Source organism: Neofelis nebulosa, chromosome 2 (genome assembly GCF_028018385.1).
Source record: "Neofelis nebulosa isolate mNeoNeb1 chromosome 2, mNeoNeb1.pri, whole genome shotgun sequence".
Classification (NCBI taxonomy): Eukaryota; Metazoa; Chordata; class Mammalia; order Carnivora; family Felidae; genus Neofelis; species Neofelis nebulosa.
In genome coordinates this window covers 214,019,855-214,039,009 of record NC_080783.1, presented here as the reverse complement: position 1 = coordinate 214,039,009, position 19,155 = coordinate 214,019,855, and the positions used below count along the sequence as shown (strand labels likewise).

The window sequence follows — 19,155 nt, the reverse complement described above, 5'->3', positions numbered from 1 at the left end:
TACCCTTGTTCCTTCCATTACTCGTTCATTGCATTGAGCAACAACTATGATAATCAGAACCAACATTTATGTGGCACAGTGCTGGTATAAGCCCCTTATACACACCATCTCATTTAATTCTCAACACCGACCCAATGAGGCAGGTGCTATTATGATCATCTCCATTTTATGGTTGAGGAAATCGAGGCACAGCCCTATTAAGTGAGTCGTCCAAATTATAAAGCCCATAAGTGGTGGGATTGGCACTAAAAGCCAACCTGTCCAATCCAGAGCCCTTACCCCTTTTGTTTTTATGCCAGTCGCTGCACTAGGAACCTTCTCCTGACCCTGCTTCTTTGCTAAACAAACCCCTGCTCATCCACTAAGATCCAGCCTGGGCAGTTTTTCCCTGAAGCTGGATTGAAAGCCCACTCCACCCCCCTTCCACCATGCCCTTCCTTCTCACTAGAGGAGGAACGAAAGAGCATACATGAGCTTTGGAGTTAGATATGTCTAAGGTCACATACCAGTGACTTAGTCCACTTGGGAGTTTCCGTGAGCTCTTTCACCTCTCTGAGCTACAATTTCATCATGGCACTTGTCAGTCTGTATTTTAGCTGTTTAATTCCTTGTCACTCAAAGTGCATTCCTCAGATCAGCAGCATCTGTTTCACCTGGGGGGTTGTTACAAATGCAGAATCTCCAGGCCTTTCTTGGACCTACAGGATCCTAGATGACTTGTCTGCATGTTAAAGTTTGAGGAAGGTCTAGTTTCATTATGTTTCAAGAGAGTGTGAGTTTGTTGCGGGCTGGGATTGTTCCTGGCTTCTTTCTATAGGCCTGGTCCCTAGGACAGTGCCAGGAACCCCTTAGTAGGAATTTATCTTGGGCATGAATGAGTGGGTGGGTAGGGGTGGATGAACAAATAGAGGTGTTCCAGAGAAAGGTACTTGGCTAGGGTGGGAAACTGGGAGGGGCTGCCTGCAGGAGGATCTTTAGGGTTCAAATACCAAAAACTACCACTGCGTAATATGTTCAGCTGTTAAGACAAAACCTCTGCCTGGGTAAAAAAGCCTCTCTTCCCGTTCCCATCACTCTAGAGCTTCATAGGAGCAATGAAAAGCAGAGTCCCTATAGACTTTAGTATCTTCTTTTGGAATAATTGGATCTTTTTACTACTTTATGACTGGTTACCCAAGAGATGGCAACATGCACCTTGACTTAACTACAGAATAATACAAATGATCACTTTCACTACATCTCTGATAATATTAGAATCTTAGAACATGTTCACTGCTTTTATACCCTTTAGCCTTTTGCATTTTGTTGCATGCATTTTAATTCTAGATACATTGAAGCCCCACATGATATCACATTATTATTTTACTAAGTCAGTACTCATTTATATTTACTCACATATTTACTTTTGCTGTTGCTCTTCATTACTTTCTACAATTTCATGTTTCCCCTTAGAATCATTTTCCTTGTATCTGTAGACCTCTTCTTAATAGTTTTTTAAGTGCATATTTGCTGAGGATAAATTCTGTGTTTTTGCCTAGAAAACATCTTTATTTTACTTTCATTTTTGAAATATATTTCTGCTGGTATAGAATTGTAAGTTGGTAGTTATTTTCTTTTAGTACTTTAGAGCTGTCAATCCATTGTGTTCTGACTTCCATCATTCCTGTGGAAAAGTCAGCTGTAAATATTTTTGTTGTTCCTTGGAAAAATTGTCTTTTTTTTCTCTGGCTGCATTTAAGATTTTTCTCCTTGGCTTCACCAGTCTTACCATGAGTTATTAGATGTAGTTTTCCTTGAATTTGTTCTGCTTGGGGTGCACAGAACTTCTTGAATCTGTAGATTGATAACTTTCATCAGTTTGGGGCGTTTTCCTGGCTATCACTGCTTCAAATATTGCTTCTACCTCATTCTATGTTTCTTTTCCTTTTAAGATTCTGATTACACAAATGTTAGATTTTTTTTCACTGAGTCCCATGTGTTTTCAGGGATCTTGTCTAGGTTTTTTATTTTTCATTTCTATGTTTCGTTTCTTTCTGTGTTTTAGATGTTCTAGTTCACTGATCCAGTCTTTTGTTATATTTAATCTGCCACTTAATGTCTGTTGACATTTTAATGGTATGTTTTTCTGTGGAGAATTTCCATTTGATTCTTTGTTATTTATCTAAATCCCTGGTGAAATTCATCATTTTATTTATTTTGTCCATAGTATCCTCTCTGTCCTTAAACATATTATTATTATTTTTTAAATTATCATTATTTTAAAGTCCTTATCAGCTGACTTTCAACATAGGGATAAGCTGTGGATTTGTTTCTGTAGTCTGTTCTTTCACTTGGTTTTTGGTCATGTGGTCATGCCTATGAGTATGCCTGGTAATTTTTATTGAGCGATAAACATTATGTATAAAAAAACAAACAGGTCCAGGTGATATTATTTCCTGCACAGAAAGTCTATCATTCCTTCCACTAGGCAGACAGAGTTGTGACTGATCACCTTAAGTAACCAACCATTTTGTTGAGTCAAGGCTGTTTTGCAGCCCTGGAAAGTCTCAGTCTGCCCCTTGTTTGCCCTTGGTTCTCTAGGACTTTCTACTGGGAGTCTGGTGTATTCTGCAGAACTCTTTCCCCTAACAAGTTCCAAACTCTAATCTTTGTTTCTCAAAACTACAAACACACACACACACACACACACACACACACACACACACACCAACAGAAACTCCATGCCACGTTTTTAAAGAAGCTTTCTGCTTAGGTTTCTAGCCTAATGCTTCAGGCAGCTCCAGTATTTACCCAAAGTGCTGAGGGGAAACTCTGCTAGTTCATCTGACTCCTAGCCTCGATTTTCACATCTTTCTGCCTGTGTTCAGAATTAGCAGATGCCTCCAGGGTGAAAATAGCTGTAGAAGAACAGCTTACCTTTCCTAGGTTCTTCCCTTTATGGAATCTTTCTGGAGTCCCTCTACTTCTCATTACTTCAGGAACCTTCTACTGTCATCAAACAGATGATTTCTGAATTTTATCTTTTTAGTAGTTCTTGGCAGGAATACTTGTCTTCCATGAACTATTCCTTTATACCTGAGAGTGAAAATTGGGGCCTGTGTCTTTTTATAGCCAGCAACTAAAATAGGACCTGGAACTTAGAAGGCACTCTATAAATGCTGTACGAATGAATGAGTAGAATGAATAACAATTTCTTGGGGCTCCTGAGTAGCTCAGTCGGTTAAGAGTCCAACTTGGAGTCAGGTCATGATCTCATGGTTCATGAGTTCAAGCCCTGCATCAGGCACTCTGCTGTCAGCACAGATCTGCTGCAGATCCTCTGTCTCCCTCTCTATCTGCCCCTCCTCCAGTTGTGCACTCTCACTCTCTCTCTCTCTCAAAAACAAATAAACATTAAAAAAATTGTTTGAATTTTCAGTTGTCTACTCTAATGAAAGATCAATTGATCTATATAACTTAAAAAGTAGATAATTCAGAGATCTTTTCTATTTTACTTTTAAGTGTTCTGTTTTTAAAAACAGCTTTATTGAGATGTAATTGTCATACAACCAACTGCACATACTTAAAGTTTACAGTTTGATTAGTTTTGACACATGTATATACCATGAAACCTTCACCATAATCAAGGTAGTGAACATATCCATCACCCCCAAAAGTTTACTCATGTCCCCTGGCTAATGAGTCCATCCTGCCTCTTCTTGCCTCTCCACCCCTACCCCAGGCACCACTTTCTGTTTTCTATTACTGCATACTGGTTTTCATTTTCTAGAATTTTATATCCATGGCATCATATAGTATACACTCTTTTGGTTGACCCCTTTCAGCCTAATTACTTTAAGTTCTATCCATGTTATTGCAGCCATTGATAGTTTATTATTTTTAGATGCTGAGCAGTAACCCAGTGTATGGAGATGCCACATTTTTTAAATTTTTAAACATTTATTTATTTTTGAGACAGAGTGAGAGACAGAGCACAAGAAAAGGAGGGGAAGACAGAGGGAGACACAGAATCCGAAGTGAGCTCCACGCTCTGAGCTGTCAGCACAGAGCCCAACACGGGGCTTGAACTCACAAACCGTGAAATCATGACCTGAGCTGAAGTCGGTTGCTTAACCAACTGAGCCACTCAGGCACCCCAAGATGCCACATATTTTTATACAGATATCCAATTGTTCAAACATCACCTGTCAAAAGGATTATTCCTTCAACAAAGATTGCCTTTGTACCTAGGACAAAAATCTATTGTTCATAGATATATAAGTTAATTTCTGGACTTTCTGTTCTGTTCCATCAATCTGTTTCTTTATTTGCACATGAGTACCACACTGCCTTAATTTTGGTAGCTTTATACCATATCTTGTCTTTATACCAAATCTGTTAAGCCTCCCAACTTTATTCTTTTTTACAGTTATTTTAGTTATTTTAGGTCCTTTGAATTTCTATTTGAATTTTAGAATTCACTTGTCTGTTTCTCCAGGAAAAAAAATGTCTGCTGGGATCTTGATTATGGCTGTGCTGAATCCATAAATCAACTTGAGAACTGACATCGTAACAATATTGAGTCTTCTTACCCATGAATGTAGTATATACATCTTTTGTCAGATGTATCCCTATTTCATGTTTTTATGCTGTTGTAAATGGTATTATTTTCTTAATTTTAATTTTCAATTGTTCATACTAGTATATAGTAATATAATTGATTTTGTATCCTGTAACCTTGCTAATCTCCCTTAGTAGTTCTAGAAGTTTTTTGGTAAATTACATTAGATTTTTTACATAGTTAATTATATCTTATACTAATAAAAACAGTTTTACTTCTTCCTTTCCAAGTTAGATGCCTTTTATTTTTCTTTCTTGGCTGATTGCACTAGCTAGAACCTCCAGTATAAGGTTGAATAAAAGTAATGAGAGAGGACATTCTTGTCTTATTCCTAATCAAAAGTACATAGGGTTTTTGTAGATGTCCTTAATCAGGTTAAAAAGGCTCCCTCTATCCCTAATTTGCTGGTAGCTTTTTTTTTTTTTAATCAATAATGAATGTTGAATTTTTTCAAATGTTTTTTCTGTGTCTAAAGAGAGATCATACAATTTTTCTTTTTTGGTTTAATGTAGTGAATAACATTGATTGAGTTTTTAATGTTAAGCCAAGCTTACATTCCTGGGGCAACCCAAGCCCCCCCAGCTCTTGGTCATGATATAGTTTCTTTTTATATAGTGTTAGATTCTATTTTGTATTTTGTATTCTGTTTGTATTTTGTGTTCATGGGCACAATATGTTCAACATAGATATTGGGCTGTAGTTTCCTTGTAATGTATTTGTCCTATTTTGGTATCAGGGTAATTCTGCTATTATAGAATGAGTTGGAAAGTATTCTCTTCTCTTTAGTGTTCTGGAGAGTTTGCATAGAACTAGTATTCTTTCTTCCTTAAATATGTGATAGAATTCATCAATAAAACTGTCTGGGCCTGAAATTTTCTTTATGGAAAGAATTTTTTAATATACATAGATAGGGCTATTAAAGTTATCTATTGCTTCCTGCATGAGCTTTGGTAGTTTTGAGTCTAACATTAAATCTGTCCATTTCATTTAAATTGTCAAATTTGTTGGTAGGAAGTGGTTCATAATATTCCTTTACTATCTTTTAAATATCTGTAAAACTGTAGTGATGTCACATCTTTCTTGTGTATTTTCTCTTTTTTCATGATCATTCTGACTAGAGGTTTATCAATTTTTTTTTAACCTTCTCAAAGAACTAGCTTTAGATTTCTCTGATTTTTTTTTCTATTGGTTTTGTTTTGTATTTCATTAGCTTCTCTGATCTTTGTTATTTCCTTTTGTCTGCCTACTTTACATGTAATTTTTATCTTGTTCTACTTTTTTGAAGTAGAAGCTGAGGCCATTAACTTGAAATGTTTCTTCTTCTCCAATACAGGCATTTATTGCTATAAATTCCCTTTTGGTACTGTTTTAGCATATCCCACAGATTTTCACATGTTGTGTTTTCATTTTCATTCAATTCAAAATACTTTCTATTTCCCCTTTGATCTCTTTTTTGACCTGTGTGTTATTTAAAAATAAGTATGTTATTTAGTTTCCAAATATTTGGGAATTTTCCAGATATCATTTTGTGGCTGATTTTTAATTTAATTCATTTGTGGTCAGAGAACATACTTTGTATGACTTCAGTCCTTTTAAATTTAGTGAGTCTTGTTTTATGGTCCAGATTGTGGTCTGTCTTACTAAATGTTCCCTTGTGCACTTAAAAAGAATACATATTCTGCTGTTGATGAGTGGGGTGTTTAATAAATACCTGTCAGGTCAAGTTGGTTGATTGTGTTGTCTTGATGAATCAAACGCTTTATCATTTTGAAATTGTCTTCTTTATCCCTAGTAATATTCTTCGCTCTGAAATTTATTTCATTTGTTATTAATATAACCATTCCAGCTTCCTTTTGATTTGAGTTAGCATGTCATATATTTTTCTTTTTTAAATATTTTAACCTATTTGTTTCTATACTTAAAATGGGTTTCTTGTAAGCTTCTAGGTCTTGCTTTTTTTAAAATCTAGTCTGTCTCTGCCTTTTAATTGGGGTGTTTAGACCATTTATAGGTAATGCAGTTATTAATATGGCTAGACTTAAGTCTCTCTTTGTTCCCCTTTTCTTTTCTTTTGCCTTCTTCTGGACTGATTCCGTGTTTTTTTATTATTATGTTTTATTTCCTTTGTTAGTCTTTTTTTTAAGTTTTTTTAACATTTAATTATTTTTGAGAGACAGAGAGCAAGCAGAGGAAGGGCAAAGAGGTAGGAAGACACAGAATCTGAAGCAGGCTCAAGGCTCTGAGCTGTCAGCACAGAGCCCAATGCAGAGCTCAAACTCATGAACCACGAGATCATGACCTGAGTCGAAGTAGGACACTTAACTGACTGAGCCACCCAGGTGCCCCTCATTTGTTAGTCTTTTAGCTATAACTTTTTATTTTAATGGTTGCTTAGGGTTTATAGTATATAATCTTAGATTATCACAGGCTACCTTCAGATGACATTTTACCACTTTGTGTATAGTGTAAGACACTTCCAGTAGTATGCTACCATTTCTTTCCTCCCAGCCTCTATGTATTGTTCTCATGTATTTTATTTTCATGTGTGTTATCAACACCACACTACATTATTATTTTTGCTCAAGTGGTCAATTATCTTATAAAGAAACTTAAATAAGCAATAAGAAAATATTTTATATTTGTTCATGTCATTACCATTTTTAATCCATTTTATTCCTTTGTATAGATCCATATTTCCATCTGTTATTCTCTTTGTACCTGAAGGATTTACTTTAACATCTCTTACAGTGCAGGGATCCTGGAGATTAATTCCTTCTGCTTTCATGTATTACTGGGGCGCCTGGGTGGCTCAGTTGGTTAAGTGGCCAACTCTTGGTTTCAGCTTAGGTCATGGTTTCATGAGTTCAAGCCCCACATCAGGCTTGGGATTCTCCCTCTCTCTCTCTCTCTCTCTCTCTGCCCCTCTTCTGCTCATGCTGTCTCTGTCTCTCTCAAGATAAATAAACTTTAAAATTAAAATAAAATAAAAAATGAAAAAGTCTTTATTTTCCCTTTGCTTTTGAAGTATATTTTTGCTGGGTATAGAGTTCTGGGTCGATGTTTTTCCCAATAGGTAAAAGATGCTGCTCCATTATTGTCTCACTAGCACTTGTTTCTGATGAGAAGTCTCTCTTATCTTTGTCCTTCTGTATGTGATGCGCCTTTTTCCTCAGGCTGCTTTTAAGACTTTCTTTTGGTCACTGGTTTTGAAAAAATTTGGTTATGATGTGCATTGTTGTCATTTCATTTCATTTTTTTTTTTTTTGTACTTGGAGTTTGTTGCTCGAGCTTCTTAAATCAGTGGGTTTATAGTTTTCCATCAAGTTTGGAAAAATTTCAGCCTCCTTTGGGGAGCCCCATAACCCATGTATAAGGTTACACTGAGACCCAGCAACTCTCAAGGCCGTTAGTCAGGATAACCATAGGGCCCATTTTGCTTCTCATCTCTCAAGAATCATCATCCTGTGTTGTCTCATGTCCCGATTCTTGTTTTATATAGTTTCTCTTATTTTTTTGTTAGTTTTATGGGGAGGGTAAATCTAGATTTCATCTTATCACTGCATCGTGTCCAGAAGCAGATATCACTCCTGTTTGTATTTTAAAACTACTTGACCAGCCCGGTTAACATTTTTGTTATTATGAAGAATAGTTTGTGTTAAGTGCACACTGAATAGCAGTGTAAAACTGCATAAGTGGAAGCTGGTTTGAATTTAGAATTTTGCAGTGAATAATTGAGTATTGGGAGATGATGTAGTATTTGACTATAATTGATTATTATCTGTGTTGAGCAGGGTCTCAACCTTGACTGTACGTTTGAATCACCTGGGAGATTTTTAAATACTGATGACTCAGCCCCACCCCAGAAATTCTGGTTTAATTTCTCTAGAGTACGGCCTGGGCATCAGGAGTTTTGGAAGCCCCTAGGTGATTTAACATGGAGCCAAGGTAAAGAGCCCTGTGGAGGTAGGTAGCTCCTGCTCCTCTTCCAAGTGTCAACAGTACAACCCACTTATGTCTTTCCTCTCCCCTTCCAGCAAAGTCCAGGTTCTGTATGGGGGGACAGACCTCTTTGATTACGAGGTGCGCAGAACCTTCAACAATGACATGCTCCTGGCCTTCATCAGCAGCAGTTGTATTGCTGCCCTCGTCTACATTCTCACCTCCTGCTCAGGTAGGCCTCCTTGGAAGGCCCAGCAGGAGCCAGCCCCTTTCTCTCCTTCCTGTGTGCTCCTGTCCGGCCAAAGCCTGCCTTCTCCAGAATGCCAGAAATCATCTCAAATCCATTGTGTCAAAGGATTCTGGGGAAGGGTGCTCAGAAATCACCTTCCAACCCCAGGCAGGTGGACTGAGGTCCAGAGGCAGTTTGGGCCATACCTGAGGGCCCCTGCTCCTGGGACCTCACGTGGTTAACCTTTTGCCCTTTGACCATCGTTTTCTTGCTAAAAATTTGGTTTTGGGGAGTCTGGAGTACTGGACCCTTCTTTATGGATTATTCTGTAGCCTGTTTTACAGTCCCAGTGCAGCTGCCCTTCTGTCCCCAAGGTCACTTTAACAGCATCATCTTTCCATGTACCCTGGCTGCTTCTCACTGCGTATACAGTGGGTACTCTCTATTGCCCAGGTGAACAACAGATTAGTAATACCTTCACAAATGGAAAAGACACTCATTCGTCCATGTAACAAATATTAATTGGGCACCAACTATGTGTCAGATGCTCTGAGATGCCAGGGATACAGTGGTGAACATCACCAACACATTTCCTACCCCCACGGAACCTCTAGTCTACTGGGGTGACAGATGTTAAACATATAATAATTCCCTATTAGCGATTGAGGTAGGTTCTGCAAAGATGAGGGCCTATGAACCACCTACTCAGGTGGCTTCCTCTGCCACTCGGGCTCCTGCCTGGCCCCTTCTTTCTGGGCGTGAGAACTGTGCAGGGCACACCCAGGGTAGTGCAGGGCTGCCACAGGACCCAGCTGTGTCCCTGAAGGGTGTGTGTTCTGCTGGATCCTCCCACTGTATCCCCTCTTGCCCTGCCCAGTGTTCCTGTCCTTTTTCGGGATTGCCAGCATCGGCCTCAGCTGCTTGGTGGCTCTCTTCCTGTACCATGTGGTCTTTGGAATCCAGTACCTGGGCATCCTCAACGGGGTGGCTGCTTTTGTGATAGTGGGCATTGGTGAGTTGTTTCTGTGGCATGGTGGGAAAGGTGGAAAGGAGGCCAAGATTTGGAAACAGGGGCCTCGTTCTGGAGACGGGGGCTGGGGAGGGCAGGGAGAATGAAGGGCAGGGCTTGGATTTCGAGTGGGTAGAGCCAAAGTTGGATGGGTCTTTCTAAACTCCAGACTGAGAAGGAGGACTCCCCTGAAGCCTGACCTCTTGGGGCAGACTCAGGATTGGGCTAGGCCCAGCTTGGGCCTGATTCTGGATATAGCAAAATGATCCTGAGCCTGCCCCTGCTGGCCTGGGACTCCCTCCCATAGGTGTGGACGATGTCTTTGTATTCATCAACACCTACCGCCAGGCCACCCACCTGGAAGACCCACAGCTGCGGATGATCCACACCATCCAGACGGCAGGCAAGGCTACCTTCTTCACCTCCCTGACCACGGCCGCTGCCTATGCAGCTAATGTCTTCTCCCAGGTGCGAGACTGCCTTTGTCCCTGGCCCCGCCTCCTCCTTCCCCCCACCATGAGCCCTGAACTCTGCTCCTCCCACATGCCCCACATAGCTTTTGCCTCAAGGCACTTGCCATGTCCCTAGACACCATTCTGGCTACTAGTCACCATTACCAGAACTTAACAAATGGTAGTCATCCAACTTCTGCCCTGAAGGGTATGTGGCAATTTCCAAAGCTCTTCCACATTTAGTTTTCAAGACATAGGACGAAGGTACAATTACATCCTTATTTTCCAAATACAGAAACTGAGGCCCAGAGAGGTAGAGCAACTTCCCCAAGGTCACACAACTGGTAAATGGTGGCCTATCAAGTCCCCTGACCCTCCGTCTAAAGCTTTTTCCAACCACCGGCTTCACACTGTGTTGTCACCCCTCTCGCTGACGTCCCTCTCCCCGACGTCCCTCTCCCCTGGCCCCATGCTCCTTCAGGCCTCTGAGTTGGGCTCAGGAGAAGGGTCTGTGTTGGGGCCAGGGCCTTGGTGCTGACAGAACCTGAAAGGCAGTGAGCCCACCTGAGCCTTCAAAACATTTAATGACCTGGGCCGCGTGTCCCATCGAGAAACCACTAGATGCTTTGGGATTATCCAGGCCGTGCTAGAGAACTGCATCCAGAACACAGGCAGAGCTGAGCCCTAGTTCCACCTTTGTGATGGGCCACGTGACCTCCAGACCTCTCTGAGCCTCACTTCCCCCCTGTGTAGCTTATTCAGAGACTAAAAGGAGATGATTGTCCCAAGTTTTTCACAAACAGTGAAGGCTTGTCTGCTGTTGGTTACAGTTTCCTTCTGAGCGCCACATCCCTGTGAGGGTCCCTGGACACCCTGGAGCACACCCGTTGTTCCTCGGCCCCAGGAGCATATGTGAACATTCTCTTCCTTACCCTCATTAACACACGGCCTGGTGTCTAACGTGCTGTCTTCCTCTGATCGTCAGTCGCTCCTGGAATGACTGCTATCGAGCACCTGCTCCGAGTCAGGCACCGCTGTGGCCAGTGGGCTGCAGCATGGACACCAGCCTCCGACCCAGAGCTAGGAGTGTCCCTCCCCTGCTGGGTCCCCTGACACCAGCCCTTGCCTTTTGACGTCCTCCTAGTTCCCGTGGCTGGCAGCCTGGCAGCCTGAGCCTCCTCATCCCATCTCGTTCTGGAGGTGGTCCGGCTGCAGGGTCTCAGACTCCCTGGGCTCCAGGCCTGACCAGCCTCACATCCCACCCTTGCCTCTCCATTGCCAGATCCCGGCCGTCCATGACTTTGGCCTGTTCATGTCTCTCATTGTGTCCTGCTGCTGGCTGGCTGTGCTGTTCACCATGCCTGCTGCCCTGGGCATTTGGAGCCTTTACATGGCACCGCTGGAGAGTGCCTGCCAGACCAGGTGAGCAGGTGGGCAGAGGCGCAGTGGGGAGGGGGGCGAGGGGGAGGGGGCGTGTCCTCTGGGGCCACTCAGCATACCACCTTCTCTTCTACAAGCTCTGTGATCCTTTATTGAGCACCTTCTGTATGCCCAGTTCTATGCTGGGTGCTACCGGGGGACCAAGGAAGGAGAAGAGAACCCTCCCTGATAGTCGCCATTTGTGATTACCTGCTCCGTGCCAGGAAGTGGGCAGAGCACTTTTGCACAAGACCTTATTCCCACCGCCTCCCCGTCCCCGGGACCCTCGGAGCTGGGTTCCCTTGTTTTGCTGGTCTTACCCACGAGGAAACAAGGGCTGAGAGAGGGTGGGTGACATTCTCAAGCTCACCCATTCAGTAGGCAGCAGAGCTGAGATTAAAACCTCGTAATCTGACCAGACCCCAAGCCCAGGTGCCATACTAAATGTCCCCAGGCTTCTCCTCTCGGTGGAGAAACATATTTAGACACAGTGAGCTGTGTACAGACGTGAACGGGTCAGGGCCACGGTTGCTGCCAGAGGTCGGGGGGTTGGGGTCTCACGGCCCGAGTGGTGGGGCAAGGAGGGAGAGCGGGGGAGGCCACATGGGGTCTGGCCTGGGTGGCTGGCTGGGCTTGGGTGCTGGGAATGACAGGGGCTCTGGGCTTGGGGCAGGGCACACCAGGGCGAGGGTCCCTCTCCCTGGGTCATGGCTGCTGTCACCCTTTGTCCAGAGGAAGGGGGGCACCGAGGGTCTGGGGGGCAGATGGCACCGGGAAGGAACCAGGCAACAGGCTCCTGGGAGTCTGTGACGCGTGTCCTCGGGAGATGTCCGCAGCAGCCTGAGGCCCAGGCTCATGTGGTGGGCGGAGGCTGGGGGTGAGGGGGGGCTTGCCCCACCCTCCTGTCACACCCGGGGCCCTTGGGGCTCACCCCTCTCCCCGACTCTGTCCGTAGCTGCCACCAGAAATGTGGCCGCAAGAGCTCCCTGCACCTCCCCGGGGACGTGTTTGCCACCCCCGAGCGGGCTGGGGGCAGCCCCACCCAGGGCCCCATGCCCTACCTCGATGATGACATCCCCTTGCTGAATGTGGAGGAGGAGCCAGGTGAGTTCCGGCACAGGCCTGCCCTGCTGACCCTGGCGGGACCCGGGGCTGTATCTGCCAGGAAGGTCACTTTCGACGAAGTGATTTGAGGACAGGCGGATCCTGATGGCCCTTGGGGATCCCCCTCGAGCATTTGGGCTTCCCTAGGGAGGGCGGGGACGTGGGTGGGCTTTGATGGGTGTCTGGGCCAGGCCTCTGATGGGCCGCTGTTCTGCCTGGCAGTGTCGCTGGAGCTGGGAGACGTGTCCCTGGTGTCTGTGCCCTCGGAGAGCCTACAGCCCGCACCCGACAGGGGCAGCCGCGGCCAGCTCATTGCCCAGCTGCAGGAGTTGCTGTACCACTGGGCTCTGTGGTCAGCCGTCAAGAGCCGCTGGGTGATCGTGGGTAAGTGGCTCTCCACCCTCCTTCCCCTGTGTCTTGCGGTGGGATCCCAGCCCCCTCCTGCAAACGAACCTGGGTTAGTGTCTCACTCTCTGGGCCTCCCCACTTCCTGTGTAGAATGGAGCTGGTCCCACAACAGCTGTTGTTTATTAAGCATCTACTATGCGCCAGTCATCATGCTGGGCGGGAGAACAGAGCCCCCAATGCTTGGGCTCCAGAGTCAGACCACCCAGTCAAACCAGTCAGCTACCAACCGGGTGACCAGCCAGTAAGGCTGAGCTGTGAGTCAGTCTGAGCCTCACTTTCCTATCCTGTTTCTGAGGAGAATAGCATCTGTCTAGGGGCGCCTGGGTGGCCCAGTTGGTTAAGCATCTGACTCTTGATCTCAGCTCAGGTCGTGATCTCACGGTTCCTGAGTTGGATGGAGCAGCACGTCGGGCTCTGCACTGACAGCGTGGAGCCTGCTTGGGATTCTCTCTGTCTCTCTCTCTCTCTGTCTCTCTCTCTCTGTCTCTCTCTCTCTCTCTGTCTCTCTCTCTCTGTCTCTCTCTCTCTCTGTCTCTCTCTCTCTGTCTCTCTCTCTCTCTGTCTCTCTCTCTCTGTCTCTCTCTCTCTCTGTCTCTCTCTCTCTCTGTCTCAAAAATAAATAAATAAACTTAAAAAAAAGAACAGTATGTATCTAATAAGGCAGTCGTGGGGCAAGTAGAGAACTCAGCCGGGTGTGTGGGGTGCAGCAAGTGCTCAAGAAACATTCAGTGCCGCCGTTATGATAACGACTGAGAGTATTTAAGGTTGTATATAACCAAGCGCGTGTGCCAGCTCTTTATCAACTGTTAAGTGCCCTAAGGTAGTGGCCGATTCTTATCCAGGAGTCTGAGATTGCAGCTTATAGCCTGATCTCCAAATGACACAAAAAACATCCATTCCCCCCCCGACCCCCCCCCCCCGCACCAAGGACCAGTCCCTGACAAGGCTTCACCCCCAGGCCGGCTCACCATACCTCTGCCAGCTCCCTTGGGCCCCCGCCCCACCCTGCCACCCCACAAAGGGAACAGCTCTCACCTGGGGCTGTGGGTGCCTCCTGCGCCCCGGCCCCACCTAGCGCGGCATCCTCTCCCGGCAGGGCTCTTTGTCTCTGTCCTCATCCTGTCCCTGGTGTTTGCCAGCCGGCTCCGCCCCGCCAGCCGGGCCCCCCTGCTCTTCCGGCCCGATACCAACATCCAGGTGCTGCTGGATCTCAAGTACAACCTGAGCGCTGAGGGCATATCGTGCATCACCTGTTCAGGTGAGAGTTCCGTCGGGGTGTCCCCTGTGGCTCCCTGCTCTCTTTGGAGTTTCGGGTCTCCAAGACTGTCAGCCTGAGAGATGTGACGTGTCCAGGCTGTCCGTCACCGTGCAACCTCAGCAAACCGCTGAGCCTGAGTGTTTCCGTGTTTCCTGAAACAGGTATTTACTGGGTGCTGGGGAGACCACAGTGGGCAGGACAGGCTTCCTGAACTCAGGGAGTTCATTCGCCTGCCAGGGGTCAGCGTTGTAATAGTGGATCTGAGCTGTGATGGAGGAAGAACAGGGCACCTGGGGAGCTCGAGAGAGAAGAGAAGAGAGGTGGGCAAGACCAGGGCCAAGTCTGAGAGAGGCAGCCGCGGGAGCTAAGGCCAGCCAGGTAGGTGGGGCCAGGGTCTGGAGGGCTAGAGCGAGGAGTCTGCATTTTATTCTAATTGGCAGGGGGAGCTAGTGGAGGGTTTTGAGCAGAGTAGGGCTGTGATGGAGGGCGCTGTGTGGAGGTGAACGGTAGGGCCAGGGTGCAAGCTGGCTGGGAGACCAGGTAGGAGGCCGGTGCCCTCATCTGAACTTGAGATGGTGGGCCTGAGGCCAGCGTGCTTATGGGGGCAGCGGAGCCACGAGGTTTTTAGGAGGTGAAAGCCATAGGATTTGGGGATGGAGTTGGTATCAGGGATGAGCAAAGAGGTGAATTAAAGATGTCTCCTCGCCTTAGAGGTAGTCTGGTCCAGAGGAGAGCCTGAGGTCAGGGTTGGGGGCAGGGGAAGTTGGCCAGTCGGTTAGAACCAAAGGAGAAGATGCTTGGGCAAGTGCTTCCTGTTCCTAGGAGAGGATCCGCCGACCGCTCTAATTGCCTTCGTTTAGTTAGGGCAGTGTCCGTATTAACTTGGCCTTCCCCTTGGTATTGGCATTAGCCAAATGCATGATAATTGAGTGTGGCTCAGGGAGGTGCCTGAAGAGCCCCTCCTAAGTTGGAGCCAACCCCCTCCCCCCCACTCCCGCCACATCCCCGGCTCCTCTCCTGCCCGCCCGGGCACATGCATCAAACTCCATTACTACTGCCGCTATGAGGCCACCTGCCATCCCTCAAAAAGCCACATCCAGTACCATTTCACAGATGGACGAAACCCAGGCTAGTGCCGAAACTCCTGGAATCATCTGGAGAAGGGCCAGGATGCCGGCCCAAGTCCAGCCCCCAGCCCCTTGTAGCTCTCAGCATTCTGAACTGCCTCTCAGAGGGACCTGTTGATGTTGTCCCAAAAAGGGCTTGCAGGGCCAACAAGACTGGATCTGAATGAGGCTCTGCCTCTCACTTCCTTTGCGGGTCACGGCACCTCCCTGAACCTCTGCTTTCTCCTTTGTCAAGCGGGGTTAATGATAGCGACCTTCTAGAATTATTGTGAAGATTGCATCTTTGAAGGTGTCAAATTTCTCTCATTAGAAAACAACGAAGAAAACAGAAAATTCATCCGCAGTGGTTGAGGCAAAACGAGACAGTCCCCTGTCATCTGTGCTAGTTGATGACGTTCCTTTTCTAATTGTTCCCACTAATTGAGCATTTATCACGAACCAGACATGTAGCCAAGTGCACGAGATGCAGCACCCCGTCTGGTCCTTCCACCACCCTCTGGAGATTCGGGGTCACCCCGTTTGCCAGAGCAGGGACGTGAGGCGTGGCGAGGAGGACGAGGGAATGCGTCCGCATGTCTTTCTCTGGGTGGAGCTGACAGGTGCCTTTCTTTCGTCTTAAGATTCCTGTGAAATCAGGGCGCCTGAGTGGCTGAGTCGGTTAAGCATCCGACTTTGGCTCAGGTCACGATCTCGCAGTTCAGGAGCCCGAGCCCCCACGTCGGGCTCTGCGCTGACAGCTCGGAGCCTGGAGCCTGCTTCGGATTCTGTGTCTCCCTCTTTCTCTCTGCCCCTCCCCCTGCTAGAACTCTGTGTCTCTGTCTTTCTCTCTCAAAAAAAATAAACAAAAAAAATTTTTAAATAAAGATTCCTGCAAATTCGATATTTGGCACTTTTTCAGTTCCATCCCGTTTCTTTCAGACCCCTGACACCCCTCCCCCTAAGCTGAGAGCCCTGAGCCCCACGTCCCTGGGGCTGTTATCCGTCCCAGTCTCTGCCCTCCCCTGCCAGGCTCAGCCAGGGAGGCCCTGTGTCCCTAATGACGTGTGGGGGTGGGGGGGGGGGGGGCCCAGGTCTGTTCCAGGAGAAGCCCCACAGCCTGCAGAACAACATCCGGACGTCCCTGGAGAAGAAGAAGCGGGGCTCAGGGGTCTCCTGGGCCAGCCGGCCTGAGGCCACCCCACAGGGTAAGTGGGGCATGTGTTCTGGCTGGGGTGGGGGCTCTGGGGGATCCTGCCTGGTGCTGGGGTGTGGAGGTCCTGTGGAGATAGATGACATTCATTCCCTGGGTCTCCTGGGAGAACAACAGTCTGTGTTCTTGGGGTCACTGAGGAGGGGTTGGGTTGTGAGGGGGGGTGACCTCAGGGCCCCTCCTGCCAGCACCACAGCCAGGCTCTGGTGCCCTAGGAACCCGCTGTGCACCAGATCCACCCTGAGTGTCTGGGGGAGGGCAGGGGTGTCCTGAGCCCTGGAGGGTGGCTCATCCCTGCCCGGGTCTCTGTCACAGATGGGGTGCTGGGACACGTGTAGGAATCAGCCCCCACCCTGGGGCAGTTTTGTGTGTCCTCGTCATCCCCTGGCTGTCGTCACCCCTCTGTGCCTACCACTGTCACTCCCAGCTCCGGCCCCACCACTCAGCCCGCGCCCCGCCCTGGGTGGCACTGCCCACATTGCTTGCACCTCGTCACCACGATCCGTACCATCGCCGTCACTCCCTCCACCTATGCCACCACCCCATCCTGGTGACCGCTGCCACCTCCCTTTCATCTGTGCCACCAACCCATCCCCGCGTCCACCACCAGCACCCCCAGCTTGCCGTGGGCTCGGTCCAGTAGAGAGGCGCAGAGCCAGCATTCGGAGCTGAGCCCTGATGCGGAACAGAGAGCGGGCTGCTCCGGGGTCAAGGAAGCCGGTCGGGGTGACTGTCCACCCCTCCTCCATCCTTCGTTTGCCTCCCAGACTCCCCAGGCACCGTGTATGTCTCCAAGGTGAAGAGTAAGGGTCACCCGGCCGTGTACAGGTTCTCCCTCAACGCCAGCCTGCCTGCCCCTTGGCAGATCGTGTCCCCCGGGGACGGGGAGGTGCCCTCCTTTCAGGTGAGTCTGGGCTGCCGGGACTTGAACCGCTGCTGCCGAGGAAGGTGGCACTGGCCACGTAGGGAGGGGGAGGCGGGGTCTTCGAGGACGTTGCTGCTAGAGGCAGATGAGGACCCTCTCCCAGCCAGGTCTGTGGCACCTACAGAGCGGGGACAGCATGGGCTCCCAAGTCAGCCAGACCTGGGTTCGAGTCCTGGCTCTGCCGTCTGTAATCTGGGTGTCTTCGGGCAGCTTACTGAGTCTCTCTGAGCCTCAGTTTCTTCATCTGTGAAACGGGGTGTGTAAAGCACAGCCGGGGTCGGAGGTGCACGACGTGAGGCCTGCATGGCATGTAGCACATAAGACGCAGCAAGTGCTGCTCGGCAAGTTACATGTGGTTCTTGGCAGCCGCTCCCCCAGCTAAGAGCCTCTGGGGCCAACCCAGGCCCTGTCAGGAGTCCTCTGTGTTTCTCTGACATGTTACACCCCCTGGGGGACGTAGTTACCTACATCAGTTCCTGTGTTCAGGCTTTATATTTCCATTTGAAAGATGCCTGTGGCGTTTCCTGACCCTGCGCCTTTGCACTGCTCTTCCCACTGCCCAGAAAGCTTTCCTTCCAGCTTAATGCATGGCAGGCCCCTCACTGACGCCTCAGCGTAACTGTCACCTCCTCACAGGGCCATGTGCCGGCGCACTTCTCGGTTCGCCCTCCTCCTCCCCTGCCCATTTATCCCGTGTCTTATCATCCTGACTCTTTAATTCACGGCCCCTGCAAGAACCCAAAGCCATGGTGATCGGCAGCCCCCCCGGGGGGCAGGGACCAAGCCCATGTTGCTGACTACTGTGTGTTCAAGGCCTGGCACACAGTAGGTGCTCAGCTGCAGAAAAGGGCTGAGGCTCAGACAGGGAGGGAAGGATTTGCCCAATGTGCAGACTCGAACCCAGGCCTCCTGAGCCTCTGTCCCCAGCTGTGGGGGCGGGGACCGGGTGGAACCAGCCTGGGGGGGGGGGGGGAGGGCGCGGAGCCTGAGGCCGGGCCTAGGCCGAGGCAGCCCCCCGGAGTCACGTGTCTTGTCTCTGTCGCTCCACTGCCTAGGTGTATAGAGCGCCTTTGGGTAACTTCACCAAGAAGCTGACCGCTTGTATGTCTACAGTAGGGCTGCTCCAGGCGGCGAGCCCCTCCCGCAAGTGGATGGTGACAACCTTGGCCTGTGACGCCAAGCGGGGCTGGAAGTTTGACTTCAGCTTCTACGCGGCCGCCAAGGAGCAGCAGCACACCCGGTAACAGAGCATCGCGGATAAGCCGGTGTCCGCCAGCCCGGCCCCCTTCTCGCCAGAGATGTCAGCAGACGCCTTTAGGAAGCCCCTGTCCGCGTGCACACACGCGTTCAGGTGGTTCTGTGCCCGGGACCGGGGCGCGGGGAACCTGGGCGCAGAGGACGGCCCGTCACCTGCTCTGCCGCTCTGCCTCGTGCTGGCTCCACAGCTCCTTCGCGAGCCTCATGTGCTGGCCTCTTTCCAGGGTTCGGGGGTCTAC

The 19,155-nt window shown here is 48.4% G+C and overlaps 1 protein-coding gene across 3 annotated transcripts in view; it reads left to right on the top strand.

Moving 5' to 3' along the window:
* Positions 1-19,155, top strand: part of DISP3 (dispatched RND transporter family member 3) — a 50,332-nt gene that overhangs the window by 22,786 nt on the left and 8,391 nt on the right. For 2 of the 3 annotated variants that reach the window (XM_058719087.1, XM_058719089.1), the window contains exons 4-13: positions 8,635-8,771; positions 9,646-9,780; positions 10,085-10,245; positions 11,512-11,651; positions 12,604-12,752; positions 12,975-13,136; positions 14,257-14,418; positions 16,616-16,729; positions 17,502-17,638; positions 18,715-18,899. In XM_058719087.1, coding sequence (XP_058575070.1) covers positions 8,635-8,771; positions 9,646-9,780; positions 10,085-10,245; positions 11,512-11,651; positions 12,604-12,752; positions 12,975-13,136; positions 14,257-14,418; positions 16,616-16,729; positions 17,502-17,638; positions 18,715-18,899 — 1,482 coding nt within the window. The remainder of the gene's footprint in view (positions 1-8,634; positions 8,772-9,645; positions 9,781-10,084; positions 10,246-11,511; positions 11,652-12,603; positions 12,753-12,974; positions 13,137-14,256; positions 14,419-16,615; positions 16,730-17,501; positions 17,639-18,714; positions 18,900-19,155) is intronic. The other variant, XM_058719090.1, reaches the window with a different exon arrangement.